Raw genomic sequence first — 12,574 nt, forward strand, 5'->3', positions numbered from 1 at the left:
TGTAGATTCAGGAGTGATGTTGAGGAAAATTGTTTTTTTTACAATAACGAAACTGAAAGCATTTGTCATTAATTTTGTGTTTGTTGGTGAACCAAATTATTTTGGTTAGATTTCGAAAATTCTTTCACCCTATGGCTTTAGATATTTACGAAAAAGAAATATATTCTTTAATGAAAAGATTGATATTCATTGTAAAAGAAAAGCCTATTTGAACCTCTTTATCTTGTTTAAAAAAATTAGGCCTACATTAACAAATACGACATTTCAAAATAAAGCAAAGATTATATTGAAGCATTATATAGTCTGAATAATTTTAAACAGTAAAAATGTATAAAGACTTAACTACTTTTCCTTTGTTGTTGTTTCGTGATCCCCCTGTGTGGCTAGTTGTGCCATGTTCTATTATTCTGTTGTTTAATGTAAGATTTCCGTGTGAAATGTATACGATTCAATAAAAACAACAGTTGCATCGTGTATCAGACAACAGCATTTTTTATTAAACACAATATAACCTCTGGGGTGTGTTGTTAACCTGTGAATGTTGATATGAAATGTTAATGTAGTTTCTGAATTTAAAAATCCTACATTTCAACCGGCGAAGTCACACGGAGCTCACATTGAAAGAAAGGTCCCCCATTGTGCAGCAAAGGATGTTACACACCTGCTCACTCGGCATTGGAGGGTTTAACTACCTACTACCACTCCGCCCTCATTGGTTTCGGATGCCAGTCAATGTGGCGGACCCTCCGCATGAATGCGCAAAACTAAGAGGAAGTAGGTAGGGAGAGAGAGGAGCAAGCAGTTTCGGAAAGGCCCCATGTCTTGGTGAACTAGAAAGTAAGCTGTATGTCTGTGGGCAACTCATGGAACTGCTGGATAGTGTTGTGTGGGTGCGGGCCACTTTGTTTTTTTCCCCATATACCGATCCCGGGCTCAGTTTTTTTTTTCAGCACACACACAGATCGAATTCAAAACGACATGTATGGGATAAGAATTGCTGTGCGCATGACATGAAACACTGAGCAGCGCAGCATGAGTGTAAATGTGACCGGCACAGAATTGGACATGTGCCCGGTCACCGGTCATGGCTGATCAAGCTGAAAACTGGTTACCAGTAGATTGATTGGTGTATCTCTAAGGGAAAGTGAAAAAGACAGACTGGCAAGTACCAACTCTAGCCCACTGGAGTTCTTTCTTTTTGCCCTATCCATCTCTCTCCGCAAGAATTTCCAGGGGGGACAATAACAAACCAAAATCATCTAGCAAGAAAGAAAGAAGGGTATTGCCAAAAGTTTTACTCTTTGTCATTTTCTTTTCCTGGTAACTGAACCAAAATTATAGCAGGCAAAAGTAGGCAAAGTGCATGATGGACAGGATTAATGCGTGGACAGTTAATTGTCTTTGTCCGTCCTTTTTTGTGGGACTGTATGTTTGTGTGTGTGACTGTGTATTGTATAGAATGAGAAAAGGAGCAGTGAGAAGGAGAATGCATCTAATTAGCATGTGTGTGATGGCTTGAAGCCTCATTTGTTGCCCCCCCCCCCTCCCACACACACACACACACACACACACACACACACACACACACACACACACACACACACACATTGTCTATTTAGCAAGACAGCAGCTATTAACTACAGACACACATAAACATCCTCCCAATCCTAAGGGGTATTGGTTAACGTGCCAGCGTTGGTCTCCCCCTCAGAAACTGTTTAAACTTTATCACTGTGTAAACTAGACAAAGTGAAATTGTTTTTATTATCTTGAATGAAGACATACTGAAGACATCCCATTTCACACTACGAGAGGTTGCGGATGTACTGAGGACCCACAAATAGCTCCTTCATTGGGTTAGTGGTTCTATATATAACCAGAATGACTCACAGAACCCTCTGATTTTGTAAAGTAGCTTCAGGCCACATTTTCTGTTAAACTGCAGCCATCAGCTCAGACTAAATTACTGAAGTGGCTGCTTCCCATCACTACAGATTCATACATTATAATAGAGCCGTGGTCCCCAATTCTCTTGTGTTTCTCTATTTCAGTGACTGACTTCTGGTTGGAAATCACAATAATGTTCTTTGCAATGGTCCGCGCTTGTAGAACCATGTCTGGTAAATGTCAATATAAGGAGTCTGGGAAAATTGGCCCAATCAGGCGTATGGCTCATTAAACCAGATATGTTCTGTAGGCACGCTAAGCAAAAAAAGGTATTGAGTATGCAGACATAAGCAAACTATTTGAGACAAGCATTAAATCTGGAATATTCTGTCTTCTGATTGCAGCAACAGAAATGTTGTCTCCTTATTTTCTACTGTGCTGGGAAATTACATTAATACCAATAGCTGCCAATAACTGCTGGTTGGCCGTCACCTGTTACTGGATGTAGTGTGCACCCTGTTTGTGTGTTAATGCATGTGTGTGTGGGATTTCAATTAAAAGAGCAATTGAGGGAAAACTACCAAACATCAAATATGATTGTATTTGATTAAAAGGCCTTTAAATGAAATTTGCCATCTATTCAAACAACAAAATGAACCAACAATATAATGTAATGAACCAACAACCAAAATATGCGCACTTCTTTTCGGATTTCTCAACCCACTCTCCCTTCTCTTTATTCATTCACCTTCCTACCTCACCCCTTCTTATTCAGTCCGGTGAACACCTCTCTGCATTCTGTGTACCGCCTGGGGGCCCCTAATCAGCCTGGGTGGACGTCCTCCCAGGCCAGCCTAATGGACAGCATCCCCTCCATTCATCCGTCCTCAACATCCATCCATACCTTCTGAATTTCCAGTAAACTTAAATTACGTTTTGTTGTGGTGTGGTCCTTGCCAGTCAAACTTAATCCAGCTCCTCATTTGAAGTTTGTAAGCACCAAGTGTCACTTCAGTCAGTTCAATCAGTTTACACTGCTGAAGTCCAACAGGAGACGCTCATTTGAGCGCTGTGACTGACTTGACACTCAAGTGTTATGTATCTTGAATAAATAAGTGATTGCGACTAGAAATACAGTATAATATTGATCATCATCACTATCAGTCCTCTACCTATTGCTACAGGACAGGAAAACCCTTATTTGTGTGCCATCTGAATTAGTGTTTGTAGTATACTGCATCTTAACTTGAAATTAATTCTTCTTTGACTTCTTTTGACAAGTTTAGAAAGCAGTTACTGTCAAGATTTAGTTACTTTAACTTGTGATGATTTGTATTAAAATATGCATTTTGCCTTTATTGATTCAGTGAAACTTTGCAAAGTAGAACATACTGTGCTGCACAGCTGGGGGTGACCAGTGTGGAAGGGAGTTCACAGGAAAATAGGAAGGTGGAAAAGGAACGATTGAAAGTGGGGAAAAAACACTGGAGAGAGAGAGAGAGGCAAAGAAAACAGTGAGAGAGAGTAGAGCTATCTCAGGACACCACAGCAAATGGATCTGTGTGTGTATGTGTGTGTGTGTCAAAACCAAGCCAAGCAGGGATGAAGAATGAGGAGCCACTGAAGTAGCCAGGTGTTCAAAACATACACACACACTCTCTACAGCTGGGTGAGATCTAAGGTTGCGCTTGTTTTGCGTGACAAGGTTAGTAGGTTAAAAAGCTCTGCACATTTTCCATTGAGACAACATAAAGCAGTCACTGCTAAATGAGCCTCTTGAGCCACCGTCTAACGCAGATAAGTTTTGTTTTCAAGACTATATTTAACTGAATCCTCATAACGAACAATGGAACAAGGTAAAAAGATAACTACAGAGTAAACAGAAGGGAAAAGTCTTAATTAGTCAGTCACATGTCAAAATGTGCCTGTTGCGCTGCATGCAGCCTGATGTTTCTTTGGTAGTTTTCTTCTCCATGGTTTGTGAGAAGATGGACTAACTTTTGTTTGGCTTTGTTCTGTTTGTCCTGCTTCCAACTGTTCTTCCGTCCACGCTGCAGCCTTGACCCTGTTCTTGTTGACATATTTCACTATGATAAAACAAACCCACATGAAGCAAGAACTCTCAGCGACTTTTCCCTCAATTGCCTCCAATAACTTCATGATAAAAGTCTAGTCGTGGTTCAACAGTAGGATAACAATGTGGTTGTTTAGCAGCACATAAACACCAGTTTGTGTGGGAACAGGCAGGTGGGGATATACTTTAGAACCAGATAATAAAGCCCTTTCTTCAGCATGGATTTCAATAATCGAGGCAGCAGACTTGAATGTAGTGAGCATTGTCCAGGATTCTGTGTAGAGCTCTTGAGTCTGTTCTATCAGAGAGTTTTCTTTTCACATAGGAAAACACTCTACTGCAGCATGCAGCATTACACTAAGGTGTACTGTGTTCCCCATACCCAACCCGCGCCTGCATCCCCCCACCTCCTCTCTATACTTCATGTTCATGGAAAGAATAAACTTCACGGCCACACACACTGAAAGGAAACTCTCTAGAACAGATTTCACATAGCAAAACACTCTCTGTACATCAAAGACTGATCTCCAAAACTATTTCAAGTGATTCATTTCTAATAATTTAACTCTAAAAAGACATCCCAGTGTTTTTCTTGCCTTTCAAAAATGACCTGAAAAAGTATTAGAATTACATTCATGTGTGCTGAAAAGCAGATCAGTTGCAAGAAACATTTCTTCAACAGTCTGGTGGCTTCATTTCAGACACTATAACTCTGTGCCTAGTGCCAAGTTGTTCTGTCGCTTTTTCCCTCAAGATTAGAATTCAGTATTACCTTGTTCCCTCAGGTAGTGTGGGGAGATGCCAGGAGGCACCGGACCATTTGATAGACTGAGTATTTCATTGCAAAGTTATTTTTACTCCATTGATCAAAGCCTTAAAGAATATTGTCTTGAGCCTGACCAAAAAGCTCCCAGACAATCATAGCCGAGCTTAACATCATGTCCCCACGGAGCAAACTGGACAGCTGCGTCAGACCTTTTGACAATCACAATATTTGTCTGTGACCCATTTACACACACACATATATATATAGATATATATATATACGCGCATAGTTCCATAACTTAGATTTGAAGTAGGTAAGGTTTGTTGTTTTTTTAAGGCCTAAAAGCAATATATCAGTCTCTCTCCCCCAGCCCCTCCCTCTCTCTCTCTCTCTCTCTGTAATAATGCATTCTGCCAGGGCGTCTTTGATATGGAGATCGACAGAGCATGCAATGGCAGAGAATGAGATTTTTCCCAAACTCCAGAACAATGCAGGTGGATTTTGGGGAAAGCGTGGGGGTGAAACATTAAAGATCTTTTATGATGAGGTTGTTCTTTTGTTGTAGATGGATAGAAAAGATTTGCAGAGCAGCAGAGATGGGAATATTGCCCATCGTGCTAATCACAGGCTAACACTGCGTTCACACATACAGATACAGAGTAGTAGGCAGTCTCTATTATCTGTATTCTCTATCTCCGTGGGCGTGTTACGCTGAGCACGTAATTTGGACTGGACAGCTGTGATGTAGCTTCCATACTGCAGAAAAGGACTTTGTCCATTTCTTGTACAGTTTGTTTCCCTTTGCTTTCTTTTTTGTACTATACAACCCCTCAGCCCGATATGAATTTTCTCATCTAATTATATATTCAATACAATTTTATTTCAGTGCAGATTAATAGGTCGAGGCAGATTGCCACTCCACCCTGAGTTAAGGTTCTGCTCGAGGATCCTACCTGTGTGTTTGCTCATGGTGGGGATTGTTGGCTCTAGACCTGCTCTATTTGAAAAATGCAATGAGGCAATTTTTGTTATGAATTGGCGTTATGTAAATTGAATTAAAGCATGAACACAGTGAATGTGTGCGCCTGTTATGCACCCCTATGCTTGTGCATGTGTTTTAGCGCCTGCTGCGTGCATAAAGTCATAAAGCAGCTGTGGATGAAGGGGAGGTCATTGTTCAACAGGTGTTTGATAAATTGCTATTAAACACATTTGGAGAGGATTTTAATTGCTATTTTCAGTCTCAATTCTTATCATTTTGGAGCTGCTGATTTTCCTTTGGCGCTGGCTAAAACCTCTTTGGGGGGCGCCAAAAAAAACCCCTTCTTTCAGTCCTGTCTTGCTGAGCTCAAACCCATCTGTTGGTAATGAGTAAAAGAAAAATTTCCTCTAATCATGTCACCAGTGTGTTTTTTTGTTCCTTCTTAAAATATAAGTCTGGTGATATCTATATTATATTTTTTTCTTTTCTTATTGCCAACAAATGTCAGGGAAAGACCAAACTAAACAATGCTCTGATCCTTCAAAGTACTGTATGTGTATCCAAAGCCTGATATGTACACGTGTATAGTGCCATTCTAGTCTTTCTGACCACTCAGTGCGCTTTTACACTACATCTCATTCGCACACTGATGAGCAGAAGGTGCCAGCTGCTTCGTTAGAAAAAGTATTTTGACCAAGAATTCTTCCAACATGCAGAGTGGGGGAGCCGAGGATCAAAGTGCCTTGCTGTTTTAGGAAATGTGTTTTCAACTGAAAGTGTTTCAAAAGCAGAAAACACTATACACTATATTTGTGACTTTTCTTACATCATTGAAAACTATCAAACAGTTTGTGCAGATAGTTGTTTTTGGATTGCAGATGCTGCTGCTCATTAATATTGCTGCTAATGATGCTACATATATATACATACAGATAATTAAATGTAGTCGTGTAACACAGTGAAGTACTGCTCATTGGTTTGCCCCTGGAGTTTCTTCTTGTCAGGGTGACAAAGCCTCTCATCTCTCATTGACAGAATACTCACAGAATAATAAAACTGCCATTCAAGCATTTTGACAACAAAAAAAATCCGGCATACTTGTTTGAAAACTGACTGAATGATTGATGCATGACTTGAAAATGTCCCATAGACAGCATGCGCAGAAGTAATCTAATATATCTGTTTTTTAATACTCGAAGCACTTAATCTATGTTATTCCTATTTTCCAAGCATAAGCCACTGAACTTTCTGTCTTTTTTCCCATCTACAACATCACTCTAGGAGAGATGGTGGGGGTTGGGTATTTAATAGAAAATGCCACATCCATGTGATTTTCTAGCTCAGTGAAAGAAACAAGCCAAAAGGCGTTCTAGTAAATAATTAAACAGAGACACGTGTCGTGTTATTTTGGATGTGTTTTCATCGAGCTGCTGTGGCCTGCTGGACTTTTAGCCTGAAACTGCAAAAGCCCCAGTGATGGGAAAGAAAGGGATGTGCAGTAAATGGCTGGAAGGGACAACACTGGCTGTGTGTGTGAAATGTCTTGAGTGTGTGTATTTCTCTACTCATGCCTATGTAAGCAATGTAAATATATATAAAGAGAGATTGGGGCGCCCTTCACCAGATGACTACTGTGGAAATCATTTTGTTGTTCCTTTAAAAAAAGAATTCAGCAGAGACCGACAGAGCTTAAGAGAGATGTGTTCTATATAAATGTTCAGCCAAACAAGATTGCAATTACTTTCCTGCAAATGACCTAACATTGATTTTGTATTTCAATTTCTCCCTCCTTGCAAATGTGAGAGGTCTAGAGATTTAGAGACGCAACACATTTTTATCTGTAAAGCGGGCCACTCGGAGAAGTGCAGGTAATGGAATGTGTTTGGGTTTTTTATCCCTTTGCTTTTCAAAAACTAATGACACATCTTTTGTGCCAGCACATTTGTATGGAATGCAAGACTAGATAGAGTTATCTGATTGGGCAAAACACACACAAAGACTCCCAAACACAAATATTCACATGCACAAACAGAGAGCGGGGCCATTTAGCATTCAGAAGTCACTAAATGCCAAGGTTGCCACATCAATACACAATTGATTTTGCACACTCTGCTTGTAAGTCTGGTCTCACACAGGCACAACATATCGGCAACTCCGTAGGATTTGTAGGGGTGTAGAGTGAAGTGGAGGGACGGGTACAAGGAAGAGGAGGACACAGCAGAGTCCTGAATGAATAGTGTTTTTGCAGGTTTATGGCAGCAGCTCGGAGTGTCAGTGCTTTCTATGTGACTCTGTTCCAACCCAGGAATTGTCACTCTCATCATGCCGCCATCACCATAATCAGCAGACATGACCATACTTCATTGCTTTTTAAAGATTTTTCGTTGCTGTTGTTGTTGCTACTTTTATTCATTCTTCAAATTCATCATTCATTTTTTTTTTTTTTTTTCCCGTATTGGTTGTGATCTTTCATAGGTTCTCCAATGCCCTCCCCCTCTTGTCCATCATCTGTCATTGACCAATCACATCCACCATCAGCCAGTCCGCATGACAACCCGTTATTAGGCGACGTGGCTGAGCCAGACTCAGAAGAAGAGGAGGAGGAGGAGGAGGAGGAGGAGGAAGAAGGGGAAGAGGAGTATGCAGCCCGATTGTACTTACCTGTAACACATGGTAAAGGGATTTTACTTTGCTTCACTAACAGCGTTTATAAAAGCGATCTCATTTCTTTTTGTTATCTGAACTGAAATTTCACTTTTTCCCTTTCATTAAAACTCTACCTTGTGACATTCATTTGGGAATACATTTATACTGTCAAATTTAAATATAACGTACATTGGCACAGAATATAATCCTTCAACAGCTTCATCCCAAAAAATAAAGAAGCAGGGTTTTGTCTACAATGTCAGTCAGAAGCTAGTCCTTTGCAAAAGACTGGGTATATCCACTGGGTATTATTATCCTTCTGTGTTTGGATTTGACTGTCACGTGTAGCACATCAAAGAGATAGGATTTTTTTTGAAAATCACATTCTTCTGCCCTCTTAGGAACTTTTATGTCTCAATCTAAAAATCCAGCTGCTACAGGAGATGTTTGGCAGCATGTGTGTTCACATGCTCTGAATATTCAAATACCTGTTCATATCTTTTGCCATATTTTCTTCTCAACTCGGCAGGTAGTAAATAAGGACAGCTGGTCTTTAACTGAGCAGGTCAGTAACTGATTGAGTTGAGTTGAATTGTGTTTCTTTCAGACTCCACTGTACACATGACACTTGGCAAGAATCGCAGTTTGGAGGCTGCTGATGACTTCCAGTGTGCTGCCAATTGTTGTCTTCAATAGATTAGCCAGCTTTGGTGGGAGTCGGACCACTTTATCCATCTCTGCCTGTTTCTCCCAGCCATGTTAGCTTACCAACATTCCCTTCCTTTCATGTCGGCGTCTGTCTCTTATCACACAAAACCAAACGTTAACCGCTCCTGGAGTGCGAATGACAGATAGTAACACAGAAGTCCAATGGAAGGTCAACAATCTCTGAATTTAAAGAGGCAAGTATAATAATATTGCACTGAAAGTGGGACTGGAAAAACTTAGGTGGGGCATTTGAAAGCAATCCAAAACAGGTGTTACAAATGGACATATTTTGGCTACAGTGGTCACAATCAGGGGTCTATTACAGCCACTCTCACACTTTAAAACTTTGTAAGTTGTTCTTGGAGTCTGCCTGACATTATTATATGCCTTCTAGTTCTCATGAATGCACCTAGTAAAGTTATGTGAGATTCTTCTACCCGCCGCATAATTCACAGATTCATCAGGTGTGATTCAACAAGCCATCTTTCATTTTGTGAATCGTTTCTTAATTTTATTGATTAATAATTAGCTAAACGTTTGTATTTACGGTCGCACTTTACATTACAGCTCAGTAATAACATGGTAATAGTGGATTAACGGTTTGATAATAAAGAGGTGATATTTAAATAATATCATGTAATTACCAAAGTAACAACCAGGTAATAACTTGTGTACATCTGGGTAATATTACACTGAAATGTATGTAGCACATTAAAGATAGCAATGAGGCAAAACTATTTAGTAATATAGTCGTAATATTTTGGTAACAATATGGTTACTTTCTAACAATAAAATCGGTGCAATACGTGGATTTGAAAATCATCCAAATCCTCACTTTTGTTTAAAGGTAATACAAAATGCTTTTTGTTGCTTGGAAGAGCTGCCCAATAATGAAAGTGACTGACATGTACCGTCTTGGAAAAGGGAGCAGCTCTAGCACAGAGTGTAAAAAAAGAGTATAGCGACCTAACGTTAGCTAGCTAAGCTGCTGAGCTGTGAAAATCAGTCTAACGTTTGGCGCCGCTCTGAGTGACCCGCTAATGTCGCCGATGTTTATCTAAAACACTTAAACTTGGGCTGGATCAGTATTTTGTGGTGATTATTTTTCAGACCAGTTACGGTCAGGAACTCTCTAAACAGATAATTCGGTACAAGACAAATCCAGCAGCTGTCGTTTGTTATCACAGTCCAACCATTTTCAGAATGTGCTCTGGCTGCCATCAGGCCTGCTTCTGGTGCCTCTCCACATAGCAAATGTTAGGCTGCAAGCTGAGGAAACCCTAGTCTGGCTGTTTGAACCACTGGGGCCACAGGGGCTGAGTTTGGTTCAAATCAGAGTGCTGAGCACCAACACCAGATGTTTAGTCATGTTGGCTGGCCAATGACCCTGGAACAGTCTTCTTATAGTTGGGAATTTGATAGGAAACAGACTTTGATGGTTTGAAGAAAGGAACTAAGACAACCACAATTAGAGTGGGACAACATCAGGAGAGGCGGCATAAAAGGGAGAAATAAAGAGGGAGGAGATTTGGAAGGAAGGGGAGTGAGAAAAAGAAAGACAGCTGCTTGGAATGATGGAAATAGAGAGCCAGACAGACGTATTCTCACATGTACATTGCCATCTAAACATAATCAGAAACAGCTCTGAAACAGGGTCTTGAAATGGCTTAAAGGTTGTGCATGTGTGTGGATATGTGTGTGGTCCTCTTTCCCCAAAGTAGTTCCAGCCTGACCTAACCAACCAATGTTCAGCCAAACATCTAAAATATCACTCTCACCACTTCCTGCACTTTTCCGACATGCTTTTTCGTCTATCCTCGCATATCGCTCTGTATCCTTTCCTCCAGTTCTCTTTTCTTTGCACCAGTGATTTTGTGGGAAGTCGAGCACTGAAGCAACGTCAAAGGGAGGCCTTTAGCTTCTATTGTACATAAAGACACACACAAATGCAGAAAACAATCTTATTTTTTCACACCTTGTTTACAGGAGGAAGGCTCTAAGCAGTGAAAAAAGCAGAACACGTCTTCCCTTACAGCACATATATTTATTTACAGTTTCCAGGAAGTTCTGCATGAAGCAGTAGGGAATAGCACTTTTTCCCAGTCCATAAAGAGAGTTCCTCAAAGTCTTTCTCACTGTCCTACATGGAAAATGGGTTTCAGGGTAGAAGCCACAGAACATAAAAGTCAAACAGATATTCCACACCAGGCCCATTCATACAAACTGTTGTGACAGTGATATACAGGCAACATTTATGGCCAACAGAGGACATAGTTCACCAACCAAAGCTGTGCTGGAACATTAATTTTTAAGAAAACATTTTGTTTGACCCCATAAGCCCTATTTTTCAGTGCAACGCATAGTAAATGTTGTAGTTTGGCAATGTTGCATCGGGTACACAGTGTTGTGCTTCGTCTGTGTCCTGTTGCGTGTTTTGTTGAGGGTGACTGCAGAGAGAAATTAAAGTCGGGAACAAACAGCACAGCTTCATTTTGATGTCATGAATGACCAGGATTTCCTTGTGCCTTTTCTGCTCTGACCAGGTCAGTGGCAGATGTTGGAAGGCAGAACCATGTGTGGAACTTTTGCAGGATCACATAAACCAAGTGGATTAGTGGTGTTTGTAGAAGTGGGGAAGCACGGATAAGCCACCAAACCTGCCTGGAAAAAAAGATCCATGAAAGATCAAAGGCGCATTTGAAGTTTTTTCCCAACTTCATGACTCCAGGACAATAGTTTCCATCAGTCCAAATCCTCATCCACTAACTCTGGATTGTTGGGTGTGCAGCAGCGCCATGTGTTTTTTCCTTTCTAACTGTTTGGCGGAGGAAACACATTTTAAACCACAATGGAAATCGTAAAGTAGGTCTTAATCGTAGTAGCTGTGGCATTAATGTTAATATTTAAATTCTTGTTTGCATTTTTTGCTATAATTATTTAAAAAGCTGATGTTCTGACACAAAAGTTTAAGAAATCGGGGTATCTGTGGCTGTCGCAGGACTGTAAGAAGCACAGCATTTTCTGTTGAATTTTCTCTTAATATTCTTGATACCTGACATCTGCTATCAATGGCTTCATGGACTGATACTGCGGTATGAACAGAATCACAGTATAACATGAAGTTGTTAGCAGGGATATGCACATTTTGAGAAGGCAGTGGTTCATTTTTTTAAAAAGGGCAGCCTCACACCTCATGTATTGACCCCACGTCGCCTTCTGATGTTTGCACACTAAACTAAATACAAGGAACTACTTCTAACGTTTATTAAATATATGGAGCCGTACATACTTACATAGAAGCATAATGGAGATAGATAAATAACAGAAGAACTAGATGTTGGACGTTTCAGGTGATGGTAACCTGTTGACTGGCTGCTGCTTTGAAACCAGGCTCCCACGTTCCTTTTTTCTGCTTCCTTCAGCTCTTTCTACCTCTGTCACCTATTTGAAGAAGGCACTGTCGCTGTAATGTGCAACACTCAAAGTGATCGCAGCCAAAAGGGTGGTTTTT

At 40.4% G+C, this 12,574-nt stretch overlaps 1 protein-coding gene across 13 annotated transcripts in view; it reads left to right on the forward strand.

Annotated features, from left to right (window-relative positions):
• tenm3 (teneurin transmembrane protein 3) overlaps positions 1 to 12,574 on the forward strand; it is an 818,277-nt gene that overhangs the window by 660,221 nt on the left and 145,482 nt on the right. For 12 of the 13 annotated variants that reach the window (XM_046046662.1, XM_046046663.1, XM_046046665.1 and 9 more), the window contains one exon: positions 8,185 to 8,382. The exons of the other annotated variant lie outside the window; for it this stretch is intronic. In XM_046046662.1, coding sequence (XP_045902618.1) covers positions 8,185 to 8,382 — 198 coding nt within the window. The remainder of the gene's footprint in view (positions 1 to 8,184; positions 8,383 to 12,574) is intronic. 13 annotated transcript variants of the gene reach the window in all.

Source organism: Micropterus dolomieu, linkage group LG04, assembly GCF_021292245.1.
Source record: "Micropterus dolomieu isolate WLL.071019.BEF.003 ecotype Adirondacks linkage group LG04, ASM2129224v1, whole genome shotgun sequence".
Lineage (NCBI taxonomy): Eukaryota > Metazoa > Chordata > Actinopteri > Centrarchiformes > Centrarchidae > Micropterus > Micropterus dolomieu.